Source organism: Muntiacus reevesi, chromosome 13, assembly GCF_963930625.1.
Source record: "Muntiacus reevesi chromosome 13, mMunRee1.1, whole genome shotgun sequence".
NCBI lineage: Eukaryota > Metazoa > Chordata > Mammalia > Artiodactyla > Cervidae > Muntiacus > Muntiacus reevesi.
Genome location: NC_089261.1, coordinates 4,432,140 through 4,458,066, shown reverse-complemented (window position 1 = coordinate 4,458,066; position 25,927 = coordinate 4,432,140). Strand labels below are relative to the sequence as shown.

The following is a 25,927-nucleotide window of genomic DNA, read 5'->3' as shown; positions in this document are numbered from 1 at the left end:
CAGAGAGGTTACAGGCTCTTGTCCGAGGTCACATAGCTGTGCAGCGCAGCATCCCGTATTTGAATCGCCTTTGTTTGGCTGCACCACCACAGTCAGTGCTAGAAGAGGATGGCGCCAATCTCTCAACCCCAGAGAAAACCGTGAAGAAAATTAATCTGTAAAACCCAAGCCAGGGAGAGGGGCTCCGGTGTGCGGGGGAATTTGCAGACGCTCCCTGCTGGCGGGGACGGCACGACCTGTCCTTCAGTCCGGGACCTTCGGCCGGTCCCGCCGCGGCGAACGGGAGTGCTGGTGGAAGCCGAGGCGGTAGGACCTGCAGCAGCGGCTGAGACCCTGGCGGAGGCGCCATGGCCGAGCCGCCCTCGCGGGGGCCCGAGCGCGACCTTTTCCGGGACACGTGGGTGCGGTACCTGGGTGAGCTCCGGGCCAGGGGCACAGCGACCCCACAGCACGTGGCTAGGAAAGCAGGAATTGCCAGAGGCCGGTGGGGGCCTGGAGATGGTGGGAGCATCTTGGTTCTCTCTCAGCCGGGGCAGAGACGGCACAGAGAGCGTTCTGAACTTGCTCAGGTCACACAGCTCTGGCTTGCCCAGCCCTGCCCTTGGGGTTTCTGCTGGTCAGCCTCCCAGGTGATAGCTGCAGTCCAGCTCGGAGGACCGGGTGAGCGGGCTCCCCTCTCCGGCATGCCCCCCGCGGGCTGCGGAGTCAGGGCATTAGGACTCCCGTCGTGGCTCCTCACTGGCTGCGTCTGAGCCTGTTTCCTGCTCAGGGCAGAGGGAGGAACGCTGGGTCTCTCTCACCGCCTGGTGGTTGTAAGGGCAGAATGAGATAAGGTACAGAGAACCCGGGCATGTGGTCAGTGCCTCGTCAGTGGGGCTGCCCTCAGTCCGTCTCTCTCACTGCCTCTGCCCGCCAGCCAAATGCTTCTAGAACCCAGGCTGTGAGGGCAGGTGAGTGATGAGAAAGGTGTGTGTGCTCAGCTCTCCCACGAGAGGACGGCTGGGGTGGCCCTCCTGGGTGCCATTTTGTAGGCTGGGACGCGGAGGCTCAGAGGGGTACGCTCCCTGTCTACCCTCACCCAGCTGCTCCCAGCAGGCTGAGGTAAGAACCAGCTGTCTCCAGTGCCCCCTTGTGGAACAACCCGAGGGCTCAGGAACTGACTATCCTCTCCCCACAGGCTACGCCAATGAGGTGGGGGAGGCCTTCCGCTCCCTGGTGCCTGCAGCTGTGGTGTGGCTGAGCTATGGCGTGTCCAGCTCCTACGTGCTGGCCGATGCCATTGACAAGGGCAAGAAAGCCAGAGATGTGAGTGTTAACCTGCCCCTCAACCCCTCCCCTTGTGGTCAGTCCACAGCCTTGCACATGGGTAAGTCCCTTGTAGGACAGTCCAGTGCCCACACTCCGGCCTGGTACACCCTGTACCCTCTCCTTTGTAGGGTGGTGACCCCGCCCCCAGTCCTGCGGGTGACATAGTCTATACCCTGGTCCTGGATGTGAGTCCACACTCAGCCCTGAATTGGTAGAGTCCAGAACCCAGCACTTACGTGGCTCTGTCCCCACCCCGCTTCCCTTCCCTCTCCCTGGGCCAGTCTCCTGCCCCCTGTCCAGAGGGGTTTCCGCCTCTGCCCCTGCTGGGTTAAGCGTCTCGTGTGCCTACCAGGTGCCGGGCCCTGAGGCAGGCCGCAGCAGCAGGGTGACCGTGGCTGTGATGGACACCTTTGTGTGGCAGGCCCTGGCCTCTGTGGCCATCCCAGGCTTCACTATCAACCGCCTGTGCGCAGCCTCCCTCTACATCCTGAGCACTGCCACCCGCTGGCCTCTGGCTGTCCGCAAGTGGACCACCACCGCACTGGGGCTGCTCGCCATCCCCGTCATCATCCACCCCATCGACAGGTGGGTGCGCCCCCGGCCTCAGGGATCGCCCACTGTACAGGCAGAGCTGAGCTCTGAGAGGGGTGGAGTGTACCTACTTTTCACAGAACACCTGCGGCAGAGGCAGCGCTGCACTTGGGGCTCCTGAGATGGAAAGGACAGTCTAGGGCCTCGTCATATGATCTGGCAGGTGCATCGGCAGTAAAGGTAGGAGGTGCCTTGAGAGTATGGGACAGAGGACAAGTCAGTTCCCAGAAAGAAAACTCAGTGTTAGAAAACAACCAGAGGTAGGCAGGAACAGGGGCACCCTGGGAAGGATGGGTTTTGAGAAGTTTTGGTGGCAGAAGACCAGCTGAAATTTGGGTTAAGTAAAATAGGAATTGATTGTTTCGTGTAACTGAAAAGTTCAGCTACTTGGGACCAAGAAACCAACTGATGCTCTTAGGTGTGTAGGTCTCTCAGCTGGCCTTCTCCCCACCGTATCCCATGTTGGCTCTAGTCACTTTCCCTTCCTAGGAGTAAAGATGGCTCCTAGCAACCCCTAGCTCCCCTCCCACCAGCTTAGCAAGCCCATAGGAAGCATCTTAATAGTGATAGCAAAAATCCCAAGGAAGGCTGTCATTGGTCCATCTTGGACTGAGTGCCCACCCCTGAGCCAGTTTCCATTTTCTGATGGGCCAGGCTTGGGTCATGTGCCCGCCCTTAGAACCAGAGATGGGACCAGCCCAATCAGACCAACATGGAGTGAGAGGAAGCGTCTTTCTCCATGGGAACAGAGCTGACCCGGAGGCCCTGCATGAATCTTTTACCTTTTGAGCCTCAGTTTTCCTAACTGGATAAGCAAGAGGGTGATGGCTGCCACCTGGATGGCACTTGTGTCCCGTGTCCAGGGGTCCGTTTCCTAGCCCTGGTCTCCTGCCTCCTGTTCCCCCGTGAGTGTCCCTTGGTCAACTTGGGTCATGACCCTGCACTTCCCCACAGGTCGGTGGACTTCCTCCTGGACTCCAGCCTGCGCAAGCTCTACCCCTCAGTGGAGAAGCCCAGCTCCTCCTGACCTGCCCCGCCATCCTGGCCTGCGGGTCGGCCCATTCCCTGCTCTGTTCCCACTCCCTCCTCCTGCCAGGGGATACGGATGCCTCGCTCTCTGGGGTCCGAAGCCCTGGCACCTGAGTGGGTTTAAGCTGGTCGGAACCCGAAAGACAAAGACCTCAGCGCAGCAGCTGCAGTGACTCACACACAGGACTTGAACCCCGTCCGCTTCCACGGAATCTGTGATACTGAGCCGGCCTGGACTCTGAGTGGCCCCAGCCTGTCCCTTGACAGGACAATAACATCCTCCCATGGAGGGTAAAGCACCTGAGGCCCAGACAAGGCAAGGAACATGGCCAAGATCACTTAGCAAGATGGGGACCCAGGACTCCCAAAGGCTCAGCCAGGTCACCCTGATGGTGGAGCAGCAAGGCACTCGGAGAAACACGGGAGTACACCTGCGGGGACCCTGAGGACGGATTCTCTGCCCCTTCCTGGTGCAAGGCCTGCTGGGGCCTGGCTGGAAGGCATGACAGCTCTCAGTCCAATAAATCCTCAAGAAGCTGAGTTTTCTCTTTTTCTGTTGGGGATGAGCAGGGACGTGGTGGGGGGGAGCAGGGCTGGGGGCCTCAGAGGTGGAGGCTGGTGTCTCTGGGAACGCACTGCTCACAGCGGCCAGCACTGGGCCCGTCTGGTACCTCCCTGCCCACCAGTGGTCCTCTGCACGTGCCTGGAATTCCACCTTGGTGCTGCCAGCCTCCTCTGGGATGGGCATTGTCCTTTTTCTGCGAGTCTCCTAAAATACACACTAGGAGGGGAGTCTGTTGGGCAGATACCACCTAAACCTGACTTCAGCCCAGTCTTCCCTTGGTTCACCCCAAGATAGCCTCTGTCTCCAGAGCCTCCTCCGGGCTCCCCCCACTGCTGTGCTAGTAGCCCCAGTCCACCCCATGTGAGCCCCTAGGGCTAGGGCCTCCATCCGTCCCAGAAGCTGCAGCCCCAGGGCTCCCCTAGGTCCCCGCACACATCCGCTCTGTGCCTTTGAGCCAGCGGGAGTTTCAGTGGCCCCTCAGTGTGCGCGCGTGCATGCGTGCTCAGTTGTGTCCGACTCTGCGACCCCATGGGCTAGCCCACCAGGCTCCTCTGTCCATTGGATTTTCCAGTCCAGAATACTGGAGCAGGTTGCCATCTCCTTCTCCAGGGGATCTTCCTGACCCGGGGATTGAGCCTGAGTCTCCTGAGTCTCCGGCACTGGCAGATGGGCTCTCTACCAGCTGAGCCACCAGGGAAGCCCCCCTTGGTGAGGTAGGACTAGCAGACTCCTAGCAGTTTGTGAGAGCTGACCTGGGAGGTCCAGAGCACCAGGCACAGAGTGGGACGTTGCCCCTCCCAGTTCTGCTCTGAATGCTGCAAGGTAGGGCTGCTGAATATAACAAAGTAACAGGATGCGCCATTAAGTTTTGTTTGGTTTAAACAACAAATAAGACTTTAGTACAAGTATGTCCCTAATATTGCATGGAATGTATATGCACTGAAAAATTCTTCCTTGTTTATCTGAAATTCAAATTTAACGAGGCATCCTGTATTTATCTGCAACTCTGCTCTGGGGTGGCGGACATCCATGGAGCTGGAACACCTCTCCCAAGCACCCCAGCCCTCACGAGGTGGGAGACACTGTCTCCAACTGCCTCTTTCCCGGACAGGGGACAGGGGACAGTTCTTAGTGACTGGACTAACTTGTGTTACCTCATTTGATGGGAAACAGGCAGAGAGGTCAACCGGACTGGAAGTGGCAGATGCTGGGTGTAACAGGAAATTGCTTTCCTGGGGCCTGAGAGGATAAGGCAGACCCCGGGTGGGGTTGGGGGAGATGTCTTTTCCCACCCCGGGGGCCTGGTGGCCTTTGACCTGGGGCATGCTGGGAGTTAGGTCCCCCAGTGGCCGCTTCATGCAATGCTCAGGGCCACCACGAGGAGGCAGCACCTTCCAACCCGCCCACCTTGGCGGGTTCAAACCTCTTTCAAGATTATCGAGAAGCATGCATGTTATTCAATTACTCCTAGTAGGCCTGATTCCAAGCTAAGTGTTTCCTGTGATGTGGCTTATTTACTCTACACCCACATTGTGTTTGGGTCTCTGTTTCCTGGAGTTGGAGTCCCTTGAACCCTCCCACCTCCCCCATCCCCCTTTCCTACTGCCTTCCAGCGGGTGGCTCTCTACAGACTCAGACGTAGAGCTGACTCACAGGCCGTGTGACTTTAGTTACCTAACCCCTCTGAGTCTTGGTTCCCTCACTGTACAATACTCCGTAACGACCCTCTGAAGCTGCTGAGAGGGTTATAGGAGAAAGGGCTTGCAAATTCGGCCAGAGTGGGTCTCACCGAGGAGGCTATTTAATCACTATTATGACTATAATGGGCAAGACACATCCACTTCAAGGACAAACAACTGGAGACTGTGTCATCAGAAGAGTAATTTAGAGAGCAAGTATGCCAATTATACGGTTCAGGAACTCCAGTCCTAAGAACTTATCCAGAGGAAATAATTGGATGGTGATTCGAAGATGTGCATCTGAGGGTGATCGCCATGGTTTTATTTTTATACGAGAAAGTCTTGGGCACTCCTTAAAGCCCCAGTGTGTAAAGGAGCATTCTTCTGATCTGACCCTGCTTGTTACTGAGTCTCCTCAAGCCCTTTCTGTGTCTTGATATCTTCTATAACTCCTGGAAGTCCCCGGGACCCAGCCTGAACATCCCAGGCCAGATTTCAGAGCCTCCCTGCCGAGGCAGTCTCATCTCTCACCGTGACACACCCTGCACCTCTGACCTTGCCTCCCCCCGACCCCTCCAGTCTCAGGCTTTGCTCAGGTCATGCCGCCTGCTGGGAATGCCCTCCCCACCCCCACTTCCCTCTGTTCTCAGCCTTCGGGGTCCATCTCTAATGGCACCTGCTCCTTGAACCCTCCTGCCACCTTCCCCCCACCCCCCCCATCATCATGCAGCTCCCTCTCTTTGGACAAGAATCATCAAACAACACCCATGGAGAACACGGCTGGAGCGTGCCAGGTGCTGTTATGGAAACTGTCATGGCCTTTTCAGTACCTGGTGCCACCATTATCATCCTACAGATGAGAAGCTGAAGTCCACGTGCGGTGAGCCTTCCGTCAGCAGTTAACTCTCACTAAATCCCACGTGAGTGAGAAGGCTTCAGAGCCTTTTCTAAAATCAGGAGGCATTGCAGGCTGGTGGATGGGGGGCGCCTGGGGTGGGGGAACGTGGACGCGCTCAGCCTGGACCAGCTCGGCCGGGCCCTGGGCTCCCGTGTGGGCTCCAGGTGAGGCGCGTTCCTTCCTCAGCCTCCTCTGGGCCAATTTGAGGAGGTTGGGGAGGGGGGCAATGTCTCTTCTCATTACGGCTGCCCCCAGGAGGCTTCTGCGGGTTGCTCAGGTCTTGCTTCTCCGCAAAGTCTGGGTGTCCCCCTTCACACACAGGGGGCAGCCTGCAGGCCTCCGCCTTCCTGCTGCTATGCTGCTCACTGACCACTGCTAGACTGGCGGGGCCCATTGGCGAAGGCTAAGCAGGGTCTCTTTCCCTCCCCATGTCACCTCCTGGACGCTCAGAACAAAGCGCCTGGCCCCTGAGCGAGAGTCGGCGCCTGGAGGCAGGGAGCAGGAGGGGTCCTGCTCGTCAACTGTGGCTGTGCATTTGCCATGGCTGGGCATCAGCGGATGCCAAGGGGCACCTTTTGGCTCTTGGCTGCAGCCCTAGCCTAGGCTCTCTGTGCTACCCCTGCCCCTGCCTCCTGGTAGCAAGTCCCCACCTCTGTCCACATTGGGGTCTATGAACTGCAGTTGAGGAGCTGGGACAGATGCAGATAATCCAACAGCAGAGCTCACAGCAGCCTCAGCCCCAAGGGTGGAAACGGTCCACCCCTTCTTCCTCTGCACCCCCGCTGCAGCCTAGGGGTGGGACCTTTCCCTCAGGGGGCAAGGGTGAGACCCGATGCTGAGCCATCCTCCCCCACCACATCCTTGCCCCACCGGCAGGCGCTGCCACCGTCTTCCAAGAGCATGGATCCATCCACCTTTTCTCTGCCCACCTCTCCATCCCTTATTTGTAGGGTGGCCAGATAAAATATAGGACACCCAGTTAAATTTTAGTTTGCGATAAATAGCATGTCCCAAGTATTGCTTTTTTTTCTTCTTCTAAATCTGACAACCCTTTCTTCTCTTCCTCCTTCCTATCCACTCCTCTCCCCAGCCCCCTGCTCAGAGAGTTGGCGGTCTTGTCCCATTCTGGCAAGTTGCTGCAGTAACAGGAATTAGTGGTGGGAGGGTGGGAGGCAGCAGGTGGGAGGAGGGAGGCTTTGGCTCCAGTCCTATTTCTGCCACCCATGGGCTGAAGGAAACGAGGCCAGCGCTGTTTCTGATCTATAAAATGCATCCCTAAGTGCAGATGAAAAGTACTAGCTGCTGCCGCGCTTAGCGTGAATGGTCTCGGACTCAGGCCTCTTCTGCCCATGGCGGGGCTTGCCCCAGCAGGCTGGGCTCTCAGCTCATTCCCAAGGAACCTCAAGTCCTTCGGTCCCCACCCACCCACATTCTCTGTGGAACTCCTCTCCTCCTGTCAAGACATGTATCAGGACCTGGGGCTCAAGCAGGAAGCCCCATGGGGCAGGAAGCTCCTGGAGCAGGAAGCTCCTGGGGCCGTGGTGTCTCCCTGCATCACCCAGGGTCATGGTGGGTGGCAAGAGGCCACTTCTCAGCGGCCATGTGAGCAGTGGACTGGATGCTGGGCTTTGAAGCACAGGCCCTGCCTGCTCTGCTGTGAGTTTCCTGGGGTGACCTGCTTAATCAGCATCTGGGTCTCCATTGTTCCAACTGCTCAACGGGCATAATCCTCTTCTGTCCACAAACTGGGATTGGAGAGGGTGACATCCAAGACGTTTCGGCTGGACAATCTAAGATATTCCTTCTTCTCTGTAAAAGTAGAGTCTTAGGTGGTGGTATTATGCAGCAATTAAGAGCCATGTCTTTGGAGTTAAAACAAACAAACACCTGAGTCCTGGATGCTGTGCAGTGTTGGGAGAGTGACTTCACCTCTCTCAGCCTTAGTTTCCTTCTGCATATGTGGCTGTGATGTGTAACCCCAGGGCAGGCGTGAGAGTGAAATGAGCTAAACTCATATAGCACTTGGCACCGTCTATGGTACACCCAGAGAACTCACTGAATGACGGCTGTGATTTTTTTTTTTTTTTTTTGTTGCCAGGCAGCAGCTAGAGCCAGATGTGACTTCCTTTGCTTTTAAGGAAGTGCGTTTAATTTCTTGAAACATAAGCTGTGAGTTCCAAGGGGAGGTGGTAAGGGTAAGGTTCCAAGGTGAGGGGTTGGGAGAGCTGTGTGTCTTGAGCCAGACAAAGCCTTCTGTAGACAGCTCCTACCTGCCCCAGGGGGCAGCCACTGCCAGAAATCTGGGGGCTGGGTCATGTGAGTCTCAGGAGAGACCACCACCCCACCCCCACCGCCACAGCCCCTGTCCGAGGTGCTGAAATCTCCCCTTGTAGACTTCTTTTTATCTTGCACACCCATTTGCTCCCTACCTCCATTCAACTTCACATTAGTTGAGCATTTACTTACATAAGAGGTAGAAGTAAAAAGAATTTAGATACATCTCTGACCCGAGTTGCTGATAACCCATGGGGAAGAAATTCAAGCTCACAAATGCCTCAGAAGTGAGAACAAAGGCTAGGAGATTCATTTTTCTATTTCTCGGGTTGCAGGGACGTCCACCTCTTGTTTCTACCCTTGCTTCTTCCTCTTCTGCAACCTCAACATCCTCCAAAGCGGTGCCTCCCCTGTTTTTCCTGATCTGACCACAGCACATGTGTTTTCCCCAAGGCAGCCCTTTCTCTTCTGACTAATATCAGAGTCAAGAGGACTACTGAGCAACTTTTGGAGGGAGGTGGACAGAAGGATATAGAGACAGAAAGCAAAGGGTCAGGATCTCTGGGAAGTGAGGGAGCTGCCTAGACAGCGGTGAGCTCTTTGTCGTATTTCTGCATGCCCTCATCCGGGAGCAGCACCTCCACTGTGAAGCTGACCTTCTTGGCATGGACAAAGCTATACGTGTTGTCAAAGCGCAGGACGTCTGGGGGGACAGATGAAAAGATGGGTAGTTGGGCCTGACTCCATACTCCCCGCGCCCTGCCCCAGCCATGGGGGAGAACAGGTCGTGTTCCCACCTGTTGTGTTTGCCAAGCTGGGCCAAGCTCCCCGCACTCTTGTTCTCTTCCCCATGGGAACTGCCCCTCCTGAGCAGGGCCTGTAAACAGACCCTGACCTCCCCCTGGCACGTGCCCAGCCTGGCTTTAGTTGCACCAACTGGCAACAAGAACAATGGCCACTGCATCCCACTGTCTCCACACCTGGACAGTCACATGACGGGGTGTCCTCGGGGGGCAGCTGGGAATATCAGAGGCCTACCAGCCCCCTTGGATGAAGTGGGGTGCTGGCCTAGGCCTGCACATGCCTCCTGCCTCCTTGCAAGCACCCTGAGAGGTAGGAGTTGTAACCTCTGCTCCACAGCTGAGCAAGCCGAGGCTCCAGATTGGTAAGACTTTCAGGACTTTTGCCCAGGGTTATGCTGCTACCACCAGGCTGAGCTAGACTCTGGTGCCACATTCAGCTGTGTGGCTCTGGACAAGCCGATTTACTTCTCAGAGCCTCAGTTTCCTCCTGGGGAAAGTCATCGCCCCTACTGTCTCTTGCCTGTGACCTGCAATGCTCTCAACCCCTTCAAGGCCTGTCTGCCTCTGGCTCCCTGCACACCTCGGGTGCGCTTGAGTGTGGACGGAATGAATGACTCTGTGGATGAATGGCACTGATCTAGGCTGTGTGTCTCTGGGAGAGGGGGTCACAGCCTCTCCGTGTCTTCCTGTAAACCATGGCACAGGTGGCTCCATCCTTCCAGAGCTGGGGCCCGACCAGGGCAGACTTACAGACGCCGGCTTCCGTGCAGGTGAGGCTCCCGTCCTCGGGCACCATGTGGGCGTTGTAGCGCTGGCTGGCCAGCACCTCTGTCATCTCTGCGGCCCGCTGCCGCTCCCCCATCTTGGTCTTCAGGAAAACCCCGAAGCCGATGTCACCCCCATCCGACGCGAACTGCCACCTGTGTTGGGGGGAGGGGAAGGAGCACGGGTTGCTGCCGAGTCCGAGATATCCCCGAGGGGCGGGGGTCCAGCTGGGGTGTGGGCGGTAGCCTGAGGCCTACCTGAGAACACAGCCTGGGAACAGGATCTCGTATTCCACCTGGTGGGAGGAGCCGCGGCTGATCTGCGCCGAGTGCTCGTACTGAGTCTTCACCTGGTCCCGCACGTACATGGACTTGGGGATCTCCCCACCGTAGTTGATCTGTGGACACAGAGCAGGATGGGCTTGCTCCCCGCTCCCAGCCATTGCATCATTCAGGCTGCGTCTCCTGCCCAAGACGCTTCCCTAGCTTCTGGAAGTATTCTGCTCATCCTGTCCTTCCCCACCCGCCAGGAAGACTTCTGTGTCCCACCAGCCTCGGTCAGGGCCTCTTCTAGGAACTTCCTCTCCCAGCTCATCCCTCTGGGTCAAAATTCTCCCATTTCTCATTTGTCTGAACAGCTGCTGAGAGCTCTGTTAGGGCAGGGCTGGGACTCACTCAATACCTGGCTCACAGGTGTCTCTCCATAGACACTGGTGCAACGAATGAGTGGATGAGAAAGGAACCCAGCTTGACTCCTCTACCCTCCCCTGTTCTGGGCTCTTCATACCTTGGTTAAACATTTGGGGTTCCCATCTGGGTCGGTCAGGGTCCCCCCAAACTGGGCAGGCAGTTGCTCAGGACTAATGAGTTTTAGCAATCCTTCCTTCCAGTTGCCTGTGGGCAGAGGGGTTGAAGGGTGACTATTTAGCATGGAGGGGTCCTGTCAGTGCCCCCTATTCCTACCAGGAGGGCCTGAGCTTGGTGGGTGGGGGAAGCCCTATAGGAGCTGAGCTGCCAGGGCTGATCCCCCAGCCTTTCAGGCCTTGGGTTGTAGAAGAGTTTTCCGGCATTGTGTTGCTATGGAAACATGTTTTCCCTGACTGATCGGTTTGCCCTGATGGTCTCCCAGTGATGAGTAGTCAAGATTAATGTTGTCTACTTGCCTTAAGGAGACTTTAAACCCCAATGAGGTCAAGGACCATGTTGGGGGCCTTGCAATGTGCAAATGGCCCACCCAAGTCAGACCTCTGGGTGGAAGAGGGGCAGCCTGGGGTCTTTGAAAGGACCTCCCCCTCTCTGCTGCTTCATCATCACAATCATAAAGCCCATTACTGTTCTTCACGGCCTGTGCAAAGCTCTGTGTTCTGGATGCTCAGGTGTCACGTGGCCCCACCCCATAACCAATCCAAGTTATCCCCCCTGCGTAGCCACAGAAGGCTAATATAAAGAAACTGAGGCCCGTAGCCCAGAGGTTGACCAGCAACCAAACTGAAACTGATAAGGAGGAAGCTGTGGAGGCCTTATTATCAGAGAGGTATGGCGGGGAGTAAGACAGAGGTAACCGGAGAGACTCCATAGTGTAAGACCCGCTACACCTTTGAGAAGGAGGAGCCTCTGACTCTAGGTGATGTGTGGACCTCTGGATGGGGGGGAGGGGCCAACTTACTCCAAAGTTCATGAATAGAGTTCAGGGGATGGAGCTGGAACTACTTACTTCCCAACACTACAATTTTCCTGCGAGTGTCCTCACTCAAGAAGGGCTTCATGAGGTTGTATCCCACAGGGAACAGTTTTGTAGCTGGAGAGATATAAGCAAGTATAATGGGGAAAAAATAATTCCATCAGGCCACTTTCTCCATAACAGTCAGAGCCAACAGCGTGGCGGAATCATGAATGACCTTGGCAAGTCTCAATGCCCTGCACCTGATAAACCATCCAAACAACCAAGACAACAAGCAGCCAACTACCCAACCATCCCATCATCCAGTGCACCAGACAGCCAGCAGACCAGCCAAGAGACAGCCAAGCAATACTCACCAACCCATCAACCAGCCTACCAATCAGCTAGCCACCCTACCAAATAACCAAACCCTACCAAACCAACTGACATATCAGTCAAGCAGAAAACCAATCAGCCAGTTAAACAACCAGCTAACTGCCCAACCAACTGCCTTTTCTAGTCAGTCAACCATTCAAATAACCAACCAGCAGTCCACTATCCACAATCCAGTCAAACCAACTAACCAGTCTGCCAACTAGACACTCACCCTCATAGCCAATCAAAATGCTAACTAGTCACTCAATCAATCTACCAAACTAACAACTATCCAATCAGCCAATCAGATATGCAATCAACCACCAGACAGTCAACTAGTCAGCTAACCAACTGGCTGGTTAAACAGACAACAAATCAAGCAATGAATCAACCAGTCAACCATCAACATACAGCCATCTTTCCATCAATCCACCCACCCAAACAATAAGTACCCAAATACTATTGAGTTACCACCTGGCCCCAGGCCTGTGAGGGATACAAGAGAAGTGAAGAATCAAAGGCTTTGCCTTCAAGGAGTAGACAACTCAAGGACAGCAGGATGAATGCATAAAGATAACTGCAGGCTCAGAAGGCAGTAGGCAGCAAAGGCCAGACTGGGCTGCACGGGCTGCCAATGGCAGAGGCAGTTTGAGGAGGGAGAGACAGATGTGGGTAGGCGAGGTGAGGGGGGATTCCCAAACAAGCTGGGGTTGGAGCTGCCTTTTCTTGCAGGAAAACCAACCATAGAATTTGCTGTTTATGGAGCACTTACTCTGTTCCAGGCACTCTGATTTGCACGCAGCCAAGCAACCAACCTGCCTGTCTGCTTCCAGGAAAGAAGGCACTATTATTGTCCTCAGAGTTCAGATAAGGGGCCAGAGCACAGAAGGGTGCAGTCACCTGACACACACCTTTCACGATGAGCATGAACTTCAGGGTCTCTGGGTAATTCTCTTCAAGGAGGCTGAAGAACTGCGGAACCAAGAAAGACCCCGTCAGAGCTCACACCTCCTCTTCTCCTACCCCCGTCCTCTGCAGCCTTCAGAAGGCTGCGGAGGGTTTCCCCTCTTTCTATCACGTCCATGGTCCCTGGAGGAAACCTCTCCACAGGCCATTGTGAGCACACTCTCATAATAATTACATAATATTAACCATCTTTAGAATAAACCTTATAGCAACAGCAGTACAGTGATAATGATGGCTACTGTTCATGGAATGTTCACTACTGGGGCTTCACAGGTGGTACAGTGGTAAAGAATTTGTCTGCCTATGCAGCAGATGCAGGAGATGCAGGCTCGATCCCTGGGTCGAGGAGGTCCCCTGTAATAGGAAATGGCAACCCATTCCAGTATTCTTGTCTAGAGAATCCCAAGGACTGAGGAGCCTGGCGGGCTACAGTCCATGGGGTCAAAAAGAGTTGGTCACGACGGAGTATGTGAGAATACATGCACGTTTGCCAAGCATGGTGTGTGCCTTTTATGTTCCAACTCACAGAAGTGTGGCTAGGTCCCTTTGGAGTGCAGACAACCAGTACCCCCGTTTTGTAGGTGAGGACAACGCAGCGTGGACGGATAGAGTGACTTGCCCGCGTCACAGGGCGGAGGTGGCAGGGGGCAGGGGAGGGTCTGTTGGAAGCCGGCCCCTGTGGGGTCAGTATGTGGTCTTCGGGAAACACAGTGATGGAGCCCAGGCTGCAGTGGTGGGGTCCAGGAAAGGCCGCCACCTGTTACTAGATCCCGGCTCTGAGCGAGCAGCCAGGTCACAGCTGGGCAAGCTGGTGGTTAAAGCAAGCAGGGGCGCCCGGGGCCTTTGCTCACCTCCTGGTACACTTCTACCAGGGGTTTCCAGAAGTGCTTCAGCCCCAGCCCCTCGCAGTCGAATATCATCACAATGGTCTCAATCTTCCTCCCCAGCTGCAAGTACAAGAGCAAGGATCAGGGTGCAGGCTCAGAACCCGGGAGATGGTGCCTCAGCACGTGACCCCCCAGGGCTTCTCCCAGCTCCCTGCTCTGTCCCCAGGGGAATGAGCGGACAAAACAGTGACTGCCTTTACCACCCGTCCATCCACTGTCCATCAGCCATTCATCATCCCTCCACCCTCCACCCGCCTACCCACTCATCCATTAATTGACCCACCTATTCACCAATTCACACATCTATCCCTTCATACTGCCATTCATTTATCCATTCATCCCACCGTTTGTCCAGCTAATATTTATTAAACACATATTTTGAGCCAGTCACTGAGAGTATGTCATATAGCTCAATAATCCAGTGTTCCTGTCCTTAAAGAGTTCACAGTCTGGTTGTGGAGACTGACCAGCAACCGGGTCACCACGGTCCTGAGCTGAAAGCCGTGACTGGACAGCACAGGTGTGGGGATGCACGTTAACCCAGATGGGGGCCTCAGAGAAGGTGACTGTCTGAGTCTTGAAAGATGGATAGGACAGAGCCAATGGCGGTCTGGGGGGGAACGTGTGTGTGCTGGGGGTTGGATTATCCCAACAGAAGGAAAAGCAGGGGCAAAGACTCAGAGGGAATCGTAGTAGCTAGCATTGCTGAGAGGCCCCAGGTGCTGGCCACATACTCATATTATCTAACTTCATCTCTGCAACCATTATTATTATGTCGGTTTTGGAGGTGAGGAGACAGGCTCGGAGAGGGGTGAGGTGACTTTCCAAGGCGGCACAGCTGGGAAGTGTCGGAGCTGGGGTGTGAGCCCAGAGCCCTCTGACGGTGGCGCTGAGGGTGCAGGTGTGTCCCTGGGACCGCGGGCCCGGGCAGCCTCACCCGCTCCGTCTGGAGGTCACACTCATGCAGGATGCGCTCACAGTCCCTCATCTTGGTCTTGAGCAGGTCCTGCTTGGTGACGGAGAAAAGCAGGCCCTTGGGGTCCAGCGGCCCGATGATGTCGTACCACACGGGGCAGCCGTCTCGGTCATAGCCGCACAGGCCCCCAGGCATGTACTTCTGGATCACCTGCGTGAGGACAGACACATGGAACTGGGCCGTGTGCAACCTCCCAGAGACCGCCTTGGGCTTCCCTGGTGGAAAAGACGGAAGAGAATCCGCCTGCAACGCAGGAGACCCGAGTTTGATCCCTGGACTGGGAAGATCCCCTGAAGGAGGGCATGGCTAAACCACTCCAGTATTCTTGCCTGGGGAACCCCATGGACAGAGGAGCCTGGTGGGCTGCAGTCCATGGGGTCGCAAAGAGACAGACACAAGTGAGCGACTGAGCACAGAGACCCAAGCCAGGCTGCGTGGTCGGTCTGAGCCTGCACACACCCTGGTCCAAGCACCTTCCCTTCCCTGGAGGGCGGCCCTACTGTCCAGGCGAGAAAGCTGCGGGGTTTGCTGGGGAGGACCTTGCTCACGGCAGGTACAGGGCAAAGGCGGGACTCAGCCAGGCCTGCCGGAGGCCTCTGGGCTCCTGAGTTCTGCCCCCAAAGTCTCCCATGCCCCTTTCCATGGAGAGGAGTTAGGCTTAGTGATGAAAAACATGGATTCTAAAGGTGAGCAGACCTGGTTCAAAAAACAGATGCGGCTGCTTCCCTGCTGTGCACCCATGAACAAGTGACGCCACCTCTCTGAGCCCCATTCCCCTCCCCCTCTGTTGGGGAAAGTCCTCAAGATCCCATTGGCATCGCAGCCTGCCTGACTCAGAGCTTGTGCTCCGCAAATGAAACTAGGACTGTTGTTTAACTAAGGCACCACACTGGGCCTATTCTCCCTGACTCCTCCGTGGGCGAAGTTTCTTTCCCACCTAAACAGTATGCTTTGAGCAAGGCTCCAGGGGATAAGGGCTCAGAGCCGCAAGCTAACTGCTGCTGAAGAGCCTGTGTTTGGAGACTTGAGCTCAAATCCCAGCTCCACCTAGGGGCTGTGCGACTCTGGGAGGCTGCGTAACCACTGCTGAGCCTCAGTGTCCTCATGTGTACAATGGGTGCAGCTGGATCCACCTCAGGTGTTTGTGAGGAGTAAATGAGTTCATGCAGGTACAGTCTTAACTCAAGCTTGGATCTTAATGGGAGATATTCATAATTGTTACAGGAGATTTGGCTGCAGTTTCCTGGGGGTTCCACAGGCCTCTCAGGCTTGCTGCCCTCTACTCACGGTCCCCAGTGATGCCGAGGCGGCTGGATGGCACGTCTGTCAGAGACTGGGAGCGTGGTGGGGGGTGCTGCTGGCTCACCTCAGGGGGCTGCCATTCAAGGATGTGGTCAATGTCCATGGTCTTCCGGAACTCCATGTACTGAAAGGGAGATGAGTGGTAAGGAGGGGATGGAAGTAGAGCCTGGAGGTGGGAACTGCCCCCGACAAAGGCCCTCACCAAAGTTTCAGAGGGGGATAGGTCTCACCTTGCGGAGCATGGCCTCTGATTTCTGCAGGTCGAAATTCCGAGCTGTGGGAAGATGGAAGGAAGGGGTGAGGTGCGAAAGAGGCTGCCTTGCAGTCATCTTGCCCTGGCCCCGAGCAGGTGGCGGGGCTATGGAGGGCACCGGGGGCCTTAGAGGGGACTTCCTTTCCTGTCCCTTCCCCTCTCTGGGACCTGAACGTGAAGCAAGATGATGTGATCGGATCCTGCGAGCCATGGGTCCTTCTGGAGCACTTGGTACCAGATCCCTCCTGCAGCCCTCGCCCTGACCTCCCCCACATCCGCCCTCACCTCGGAGCCAGCGCAGAAGGAAATAGTCATCCGGGTTGGGCAGGGCGGGCAACACGTCCTGGACATTTTCTCGGAACTGGGAAGAGAGATGCTGGTTGAAGAGGTGTTCACACAGAGCCTTGAGCTTAGACTCGGTGATACATTCCTTTTTTTTTTTCAATTTCTTTCCTTCTCTCCAGTGCAGTCTGGCCTGCGGTGATGGAAGATGGGTGGATGGAGGGATGGGAAGGTGAATGGAAGGAAGGCTAGATGGGTGAGTAAACAGAAAGAAGAAAGGATGGGTGGATGAATCAATGGGTGGGAAAAAAGGAAGAGGAGACCAATGAATGGACAGAAGGAGAGATGGGGGCGTGAATGGACAGAGGAGGGATAGATCATTGGGTGGGGTGGGGTGGGAGGAGGAATGAAGGAAAAGCTACATGGGTGGGTGGGTTGGTGGGTCGCTGGGTTGAGATGTGAATGTATTCTTTGCTCTTTTCATTCGTTAGCCCCCCAAAGCTTCTTTTTTTCCATCCCATTTTCTGTGAAAACATGGTTAGCGGTTATGCGTCCTCTTCCCCAATGACCGTGGGGATGACATACACACTCGGCCCCGCCTCTTAGCTTTTACAGACAGGTCATCTCCCAGGGTCCCGGGGAGTGAATGGGAACAGAGTCTGTGGGTAGAGACCCAGCATCTTTGGCTCCCACCCACGGGAAGGTGGGGAGGTGGCAGGTCAGATAAAGTTCTCCAGGTCTGGCACCTGCCCCACCGTCTGCAAACGGTGCTGTTCCCCCCACCACTGCCCTGGACAGGGCGGACGTCCCCGGGCACCGTAGGACCTGACCCCGGGTGACGTGACGGCCCAGAGACAGTGTCAAGGACGTGCTGAGCCCAGCAGAGGGGGAGGGTTCCGGCCACCGTGCTCCCTCAGCCCCTCAGCCCTTGCCCCTTGCCTCAGCTCACCTTGGCCAGGGTCTCTGCCTGCTTGGGACTCAGGTCTCCCACTCGGCCGCTCATGGTGCTGGGTGAGGCTGGAGGGGCGGGGGCCGCTCCAGTCAGAGGCCGAGCCTGCTCTCTGGCCCTGACCAAGCCAGGTCTTCTGCCCCCACTCCTGGGCGTGGCTCCAGGGCGCCTCCTCCTTGGCCAACCGTTGGATTGCACGTTACATAATTGGGATTAACTGAGGTCCCATGCTTGGCTCTGGACAGTTCTAGGGGGTGGGGTGGGGAGCAGGTGGGGAAAGCAGGGTGTGTCAGAGGTCCCCTGCCAGGGAGAGGAGGCTGGGAGGGAATGAGGCTGGCCTCCCAAGGTGTGGGTGTCCAGCCTGGGTGCCTGTAGAACCCCGAGTGCTCCCAGGCCTCTCCAGGGACAGGGGGACTTCAGGGGGAAAGAGTACTAATCCGAGTACTAATACTCGGCAAATACTAATAAAACAATGGGTACCCTCCTCTCCAACCCTCGGTCTCCCCCTCTCACTAATGAAGAAACCCTGCGCCTACGGTCCTGCTAGGATCACCCTTACCCAGCCCTGCCGGCTGGCAGTCAGGGACTTAGTCTAGCAAATATGTCAGTCACTTTTTCGGGGTGGGAGGCTCGTGGCTTTTTTGCAACAAGTGTCCATATTCAAGAGGAGGCGGGTGTGCCTTCAATACAGGGAAGGGCTGAGGGCCCCCAGCCCTGCCTACCTCCCTTCTCGTGGCTGAGGTCACGAGGACACAGGAGGCCTTGCCCAAGATCCCGCATCCCCTGGGCCCTAAGGGGGAGAAGGGGAACGCTGATGCCCGTGAGGCGGTATGTGCTCCTTGGGATTTTAAACATCTGATCAGTGAGGGGTGCCCCACCACTCTGCCAGGTGATGAGGGAAACCCAGAAGGTTCCCCGTCCTTTGACTGAGACATGGAGACTGTCCAGGGTTGTGCCCCTCTAAGAGATTTATCCTCCAGCTGTCGGAAGCTCCGAGGGCAGAGAACACATTGTCCATGACTGTCTGTAAGGAAACCAGGAGTGCATCTTATAGAGACCACAGTATAGCTACGCAGCTACCTCTTCCAGGCCTTGGGAGGTGGGTCCACATGGGCTGAAACTCTCCCCTGGTCTAGCCTCGTACCCAACAGCTGGGCTAGCCCAAGGCCCTCTTCCCAGGGCTCTCTTACCCTCAGAACACCCCGGGTCCCCTTGCCTGGGCTATCTTGGGACCGATTTAACTGAGGTGGGTGAAACCTCTCTGCTCTGGGCCCTGATAGAATCGGGTGCAGGAGAAGGGGAACTGTCTTTGGCCATCTCCCTCCGTCCAGGGCGTCTGCTGCATACACTCTGGAGCAGTTAGGTAATTCTCCACCCTCCGGCCTCTCCCTCTTCACATTCCAGGCTCTTTCTGCTGCCACCCACACCTACTTCCCGCCAGGCGGGCAGCACGTGGAGATTGGGTTCCTCCACTGCGCTCTCATTAGCCCCTAATCCTGCTTGGTTCTCACCAGTCTCCTTTCTCGCCCTAATCCTCCTGATGGGAGGGTCTCTGGTTACCCCTGGGGACGTCAGAGGCTGGGCAGGCAGGGCCAGGAGAAGAAGTTGGGGGTCCCCCCAGGAGCTATGAGGAGCTGAGGGGTATGAGAGATATCCTTAAGCGCTTTTCCTGACCCAGACTGCAAATTCACATTATCATCATCATGCCTGACAGCACTATGCAATGGAACTTTCTTTAGCAACGGAAATGTCCTGTATCTGGGGGTGGTTCCCAGTGGGCATCCCTGGTAGCCAGCTGTCACATGTGAAATGTGGTTGTTGTTACTGTTCAATCACTAAGTCGTGTTTGACTCTTTGCAACCCCATGGACTGCAGCATGCCAGGCTTCTCTGTCCTTCACTATCTCTCGGAGTTTGCTTAGACTCATGTCCATTGAGTTGGTGATGCCATCCAACCATGTCACCCTCTGTCACCTCCTCCTCCTCCTGCCCTCAATCTTTCCCAGCATGTGGTTAGTTTTAATTAACTTACCTTTTGATTAATTTTATTATAGGTTGCCCCACATGGCTACCATATTAGCACAGATCTACAGCGTTTATTGAAGGCTTTTTACGTGCCAGGCCCCAAACTAAGGGCATCGCCTCATTTAAACGTCAGAGCCCCCTTCTGGGTAGCTCCTATCATTAAGTACATCCTACAGACAAGCAAACTGAGGCAGAGAGGAGGTTAGTACCTTATCCAGAGAGAAGCCCATGCAGTTCATCACTTTGTTGTCACACTGGAGGCCGCTCCTCAGCCTCAGCTCTGGAGGCTCCACCGCAAACAGGGAGAAGATCCAGGCACGGAAATCCTGGATCAGTGGGATACAGGTGTCATTGAGCCAGACCTTGAGAAAGGGGGATGTCAGTTAGCGGAGACTGGGGGAGAGGAAAGGGCAACTCCCCCCGACCCCGCAGAGGGGACCGCGTGAGTCGTGGAGCGAGGCGGGTGAAAAGCACGGCTGGGATGTCTTGGGAGGGCAGAGCTGGGGACGCAGACGCCATGTAAACACGTGTTTACAGTAAACACGATGGGTCGGGTCCCTGCCTGCCTGGAGCTCTCAGCCTCCCATTTCTGTGCTGAGAACATTACATCCTTATCAAACCGCTTGGAAACAGGTAGGGGTATCCTCATTTTACAGTTAAGGATATGAAAGACCAGAGAGATTAAGAAACTTTTCTGAAGCCTCACAGCCCAGAAACGGGAAGCCAGGATTTGAACCCAAGCCCGTCTGACTCTGAAACCTGTAATGGAGCCACTGGCCAGGCGCACCTTCCCCCAAAGGGCTCAACGTTGTACCCGGATTGTAGGAGGTGTTCGATAAAAGTGAATAGTCATCGCGTGCTAGGAAACCCGGTCCACTCACCTCGGGCTGCAGGGTATTCTGAGCCCAGGAGAATAGGTTTCCCTACATCAAAACAAAGACCTTGGTGAAAAAGAACCCCCTGAACCCCCACCCACAGTACCCGTCTTCTCCAAGTCCTAGTTTGCCAAGCTCTCAGGGGCCCAGGGCAGCAACCAGGACACAAGCAAACAATCGCAGGGGGTAGACAGGGCCACCCGCTCCACACCCTGGACCCCTCCTTACAGACGCTAGTTACTAGGAAACGCGAAATGCCATCGTATCAGAACCAGTTGGGTGAGTACAGAGGGGGTCCAGGGGGTGAGGGAGCCTCACCATGCGGTGAACGTTGCTGGGGAAGAAGCCAGGGTGGGGTTCGGAACATAGCGGGGTGAGGTGGGGTGGCCTAAAAAGGAGAGATGAAAGGGGAACTGTGGGAGAGGGAGGTTAGGAAAGGGCGCTTTGCCCCGGTCCCAGTGGTATTCTGGGTAGAACCCTGGGACGGTCTACTTTCTCTGTTTCCCCTCTGGGCAGTTTCACCTCCTTCTTAAAATGTGAATTCACATACAAGTTCACCATTCTTAAAGTGTAAAATTAGTATATTCACAAGGTTGTATAATCTTATGCAATCACTGTCTAATTGCAGAATATTGTTTACAAATACTTATTTTCTGTTTGGTTGGGTTGGGTTCTCAGCTTCGGCACATGGGATCTTCTTGCAGTTGGCAGACTTTTCTCTAGTTTTGACACAGGGCTGCCAGGGCACATGGGCTCTGCAGTGTTCAAGGCATGGGCTTAGTCACCCCGAGGAACATGGAATCTTAGTTCTCCCATCCCGCATTGCCTGCATTGGAAGGTGGGATTCTCAACCACGGGACTACCAGGCAAGTCCCTAATTGCAGAATATGTTCATTATCCCCACCTCAAAAGCCACTGTACCCTCTATCAGTAACTCCCCATTTCCTGTACCCCTGCTCCTGCCTCTGGCAACTACTAATCTATTTTCTATCTCGACAGATTTTCCTATTCTGTATATTTTATATTAATTGAATCATATAGTATGTGATCTTTTGACTCGCTTCATTAACTTAGCATAATATATACAAGGCTCATCCATATTGTAGACGGTATCAATGTCATTTCTTTTCATAGCTGAATAACATTTTTTTGCATGAATACACCACATTTTGCTTACCCATTCATCAGTTGATGGACATCCGGGTTATTTCCACTTTTTGGATATTATGAATAATGCTGCTATGAACATTTTTTGTACAAATTTTTGTGAAAACATATTTTCACTTCTCTTGGGTGTATCTTTAAGAGTGGAATTGCAAGTAGTAATTCTATGTTCAATTTTTTTAAAATATGGACCGTTTTTTAAGTCTTTATTGAACTTGTAACAATATTGTTTCTGTTTTATGTTTTTAGGCTGCAAAGCATATGGGAATCTCAGCTCCCTGATCACACCCATATTGCTGACATTGGAAGATGAATTCCCAACCACTGGACTGCCAGGGAAGTCCCAAGATTTAGTTTTAGCTCTTATATTTAGGTATCTGTTAAAAAAATTTTTTTCTACTGTGGTAAAATATGCCTAACATAAAATTTTCCATTTTTAAGAGTGCAGTTGAATGGTATTAAGTGACATTCACACTGTTGGGCAGCCATCACCACCATCCACCTCCAGAGCTTTTTCATCTTCCCAAACTGAAACTCTGTACCCATGACACATTGACTTTCCATTGCTTCCTCTCCTCAAAGCCCCTGGTGTCACTGGCAAAGCCCAGGAACAATTCTCGGGAAATTAAAATAGAATGCAGGTAATGAAACAAAGTCTAACCTTTTTTTCCCTTTTCCTCTGTGCTTAGTCTAGTTTTCATTGCTCACAGGGGCTGCATGCAGAGACCTCGCATCGGCTCTTCAGACCAGAGTTCCTAATGCAAAATGGCCGCGGCGACCCCTCAGCTCAGTGGGCCTTTCTGCACAAGACACTCAATTCAAGATGGCAGCAGCGAGCTGTGTGCAGAGATGCTGCACCCGGCACTGCGATCTGAGGCCGGAAGCAGCGCCGCTGTGCCAAACCCCGCCCACTCCCCCGCCCCCGCCCCCACCCCCGGCCCTATAAAGCAGCCCTGCCCTCAACTCCAGGACACCGACATGGCTCGGCGAGTCCATCCTTTCTGGGTCCTCTGTTCTGTGGCTGCCCCACCCAGCCCTCTCCTTGGGCCTCTCCAGAGTGCTGAGTCACGCTGCCGGGTTCCGCCCTCCTCCAGCCATACTCCTGGTATGACCCAACCTCTGGGGGTAGATGGGTGAGGGGGACGCAGGGCTCTGGAGCCTGACGTCCCAAATTCCAAGCGTGGCACCATCACTGAGCAAATGAACGTGTCTCTGAGCCTTACTTTCCTCCCCTGTAAAGCAGGGAAGACTATGTTTATTTCTCAAAATCAACACAAGATAGAGTAGGTGGGGGTCAACAGGAATCAATACGAGGCAGGGGACAGCTCCATTGTGTGATGAGCACTGGTCCTGTTGCTCCGAGAACACGGAGAAGGCACCTGAACCCTGCTGGGAGGGGGCGGGAAGAGGCCTAGGGAAGGCCTCCTGGATGAGGGCTCCGGGAGCCTTGAGGGTGCACGGAGCAAGATTAGGGAGGGATGGACGTCCCTGGTGGTCCAGTGGTTAAGACTGCGCTGCCAATGCAGGCGGCGTGGGTTTGATCCCTGGTCAGAGAACTAAGATCCTGCGTGCTGCATGGTGTGGCCAAAAATTTTAAAAAAAGACTGGGGAGGAAGTCCAGGTTGAGCAAAGGCAGGGAGGAAGGACAGAGCTTGATGAATTGGTGAGTTCAGGTTGTTGGGGTGGGGGAGATGCAGTCAAGGCCCAGTGTGGTCAAGTCCCAGAGGGCCTGGTCAACCACCATAGAGAATGACCCCTCCTGGGGGGAACGGGCTTATGCAGGGAAACATGTGATCAGATTTTCATTTCAGATATTTTTCTGGCTGCCCTGTGGAGTGTGGACGGAAGAGGGCAGGAAGAGGCATAAAGATATCCATGGGCTCCTTTCTAAACATCCAAGCCAGAGATGACAGAGGCCCAGACCAGGGCAGTGGCCGTGGTGCTGGGGGTGAGTCCAGACGTATGTGGTGAGCAAGGCAGCAAGCTGAGAACCAGGATATGAACCCTGGTTGGACTCCCTCTTTCTGCCTCTGCAGACGGCCCCAAATAGCCTGGAGTCTGGTAAGCTTGGCTTCTTGGGTCTCAAAGGCGCTGCATTCCTGAGCAGTGTGCCGAGGGACCCAGTTCCTGCTTCCTCGGGGACAGAGGCCCTGCTGGCCTAACACCGCCCTCTGATGGCCGAAGGCGAGGTCGCCATGGTCACCGCATCACTCCCGCAGCCCAGGCCTGTCGCAGCCGCCTGCTCTCTGAAGCCTCCTGATGCAAAGCCCACCCACTAAGTGTGCTCAGCAAGCTCCGTGCTGTTTGCACAGATGGCCCTGGGTTCACATCTCATCTCCTCTTTTTAAAAAAAAAAAACACATTATTTAAAATTAAAAAAATATTATTTTTGGCTGCACCAGGGCTTCAGTGCTGCATGCAGGCTTTGTCTCTAGTTGCAGCGAGTGGTGACTTCTCTTGTTGTAGAGCAAGGGCTCTAGGGCGTGGGGGCTTCGGCAGTTGCAGCTTGCAGACTCTAGAGCTCGGGTTCAGTAATGTGGTGCAGAGGCTTCGTTTGCCACAGCAGGTGGGATCTTCCTGGACCAGGGATCAAGCCCGTGTCCCCTGCACTGGCAGGTGGGGTTCTTAACCTCTGGGCTACCAGGGAAGTCCCCTCCTCCTCTTCACGTTGTTCGTCGACCTGACAAGTCCCTTCCCGCCCTGATCCTCACTCTCCCCAGCTTCTGAAGGTGAAGCTTCAGCCCAGGCCTGGCACCCAGTCGTGGGAGTGGAGCTGGAGTGGAGTCACGTCCCGCTGAGAGGCACAAATGCCCGAGCAGCTTTGTCCAGACCCTGGGCATCTCCACCCCCACTCCCAGGAACCCCGCTGTTCACTCAGTCCCGCTGTGTGCCCCCTGCCGCAGGCTGGCACTCCTTGGCAGAGTCCCACCTGCCCACATGGGCCCTCCCTTCCCCTGAGAGGCAGGGCAGGGCCGCTGCTGGGAGCTGACCAGGGTTCTGGCTCCACCTCTGCCGCTGGACATGGAGCTCTTGGCCAAGGCTCGCCCCCTCATCGAGTGTTGGTTATTGGACCCGTAAAATGGGCTATAATTCCTGGGTGCTTCAGGGTCACATATAAAGGGTCTATGCAAACTGTGGAGTGCTGTGCCATGGAGCGCTGGTGAAGCTGTGACTGTCTCACAGATGTGTTCCCTTCAGCCTGGGCTTTTGGAAGGTGAGCTGGACAGCAGTGGAGATCTGAGGGGCACGAGAGCCTTTCCAACTACGTTAAAAAAAAACAGCCCTGTAGGCCCCTCGCCTGTATCCCTCCCTCTGGCCCCCTGGAAGGTCATGCGGCTTTGCAGCCAGAAGAGCTGGGACGGGCAGGCCCCGGCTCCATTCCTCCGGACAGGTGAGGCCTGGGGATTTCCAACCCCCTCCTTCTTAGCAAGAGCTCTGATCTGTGGCCTCCTGCCAAGATTTTGCCATTCTTTCCTGACAAACAACAGGGTCGTTTTGTAACCTGCCTTAAAAAATCGTTTTGCTTTGTTATAACTACCAGATGTGTACACACAGTTGTTTACAAAGAAATGACAAACATCAGAGAGCCATTAGCAGCGTCGCCCAAGAGCCCTTCTGGCTTCCCTCCGGCCTCAAACACCCCACAGCCGCCCTCACCCCATTCCTCCGTCTGGAAGGCACCTGGTCACCCCCCACCCCCCCACATCTCTCAGTTGTGCCTTCAAGGGTCCCCTAGAATTTTGCTCCTGCCCCTCTAAGCCCATGTGATGGCGCCCTCCCACTTGATGATCATACGAGTCGCTTCTGCCTCCCTCACTGTAGGCAGGCTTCCCATTAGCAGAGTCAAATCAGTCCAGTGTCCCCAGGATCCCCATGACCTGCAGTGCCTGGCACCGGGCGCTCAGTAAACATTGATGAATGAGTGAACGAACAAGAAAACAAGCTTCGGGTAAACCAGCCCCTCTCTGGGCTACTTCCTTTTTTAAAAATTTGTTATTTAAAAAAAAGAATTTTTTTTTTATTAAACCTGGGCCTTTGGCTGAGAGTGTGGTGTCTTAACCACTGGGAATTCCTCCCCATCCTGCCCCCCACCTTTTATTTTTAAAGTGTTAAGACACAGGGATGGAGGTTGCTGAAGACACGCTCCTTCTCTAGCTCCTGAAGCGCCCCCTCCAGGTAAGGAGATTCTGTTCTCACTTCTGCATTGACTGCTGCCCTCACGGCTGAACACAAGATGCTCTCGGCCAGCTCTGGGATTCAGAGTCGCCGTGACAGCATCTGACCCGCATGTCATAGCCATGTC

General features: G+C 55.0%; 2 protein-coding genes across 3 annotated transcripts; one reads left to right on the top strand and one right to left on the bottom strand.

Moving 5' to 3' along the window:
• The first annotated feature begins 223 nt into the window (after positions 1-223).
• On the top strand, positions 224-3,468 carry MTFP1 (mitochondrial fission process 1). Of its 2 annotated transcripts, none has more exons than XM_065904688.1 (4): positions 224-414; positions 1,178-1,305; positions 1,730-1,893; positions 2,854-3,468. In XM_065904688.1, the coding sequence occupies exons 1-4, from the start codon at positions 348-350 to the stop codon at positions 2,924-2,926; spliced, it is 432 nt and encodes a 143-aa protein (XP_065760760.1). In that variant the 5' UTR covers positions 224-347; the 3' UTR covers positions 2,927-3,468. The 2 variants fall into 2 exon arrangements, with proteins under 2 accessions (XP_065760760.1, XP_065760759.1); XM_065904687.1 differs by having other exon boundaries at positions 225-414; positions 1,661-1,893.
• SEC14L3 (SEC14 like lipid binding 3) lies at positions 3,264-17,665 on the bottom strand. The gene is made up of 13 exons (XM_065904686.1): positions 17,562-17,665; positions 16,616-16,691; positions 16,308-16,351; positions 16,142-16,201; positions 14,737-14,925; positions 13,764-13,859; positions 12,858-12,918; positions 11,626-11,709; positions 10,699-10,805; positions 10,170-10,309; positions 9,898-10,067; positions 8,964-9,047; positions 3,264-3,421 (listed from the first exon to the last, which is right to left on the bottom strand). The coding sequence occupies exons 1-13, from the start codon at positions 17,613-17,615 to the stop codon at positions 3,264-3,266; spliced, it is 1,323 nt and encodes a 440-aa protein (XP_065760758.1). The 5' UTR covers positions 17,616-17,665.
• Positions 17,666-25,927: the final 8,262 nt, after the last annotated feature.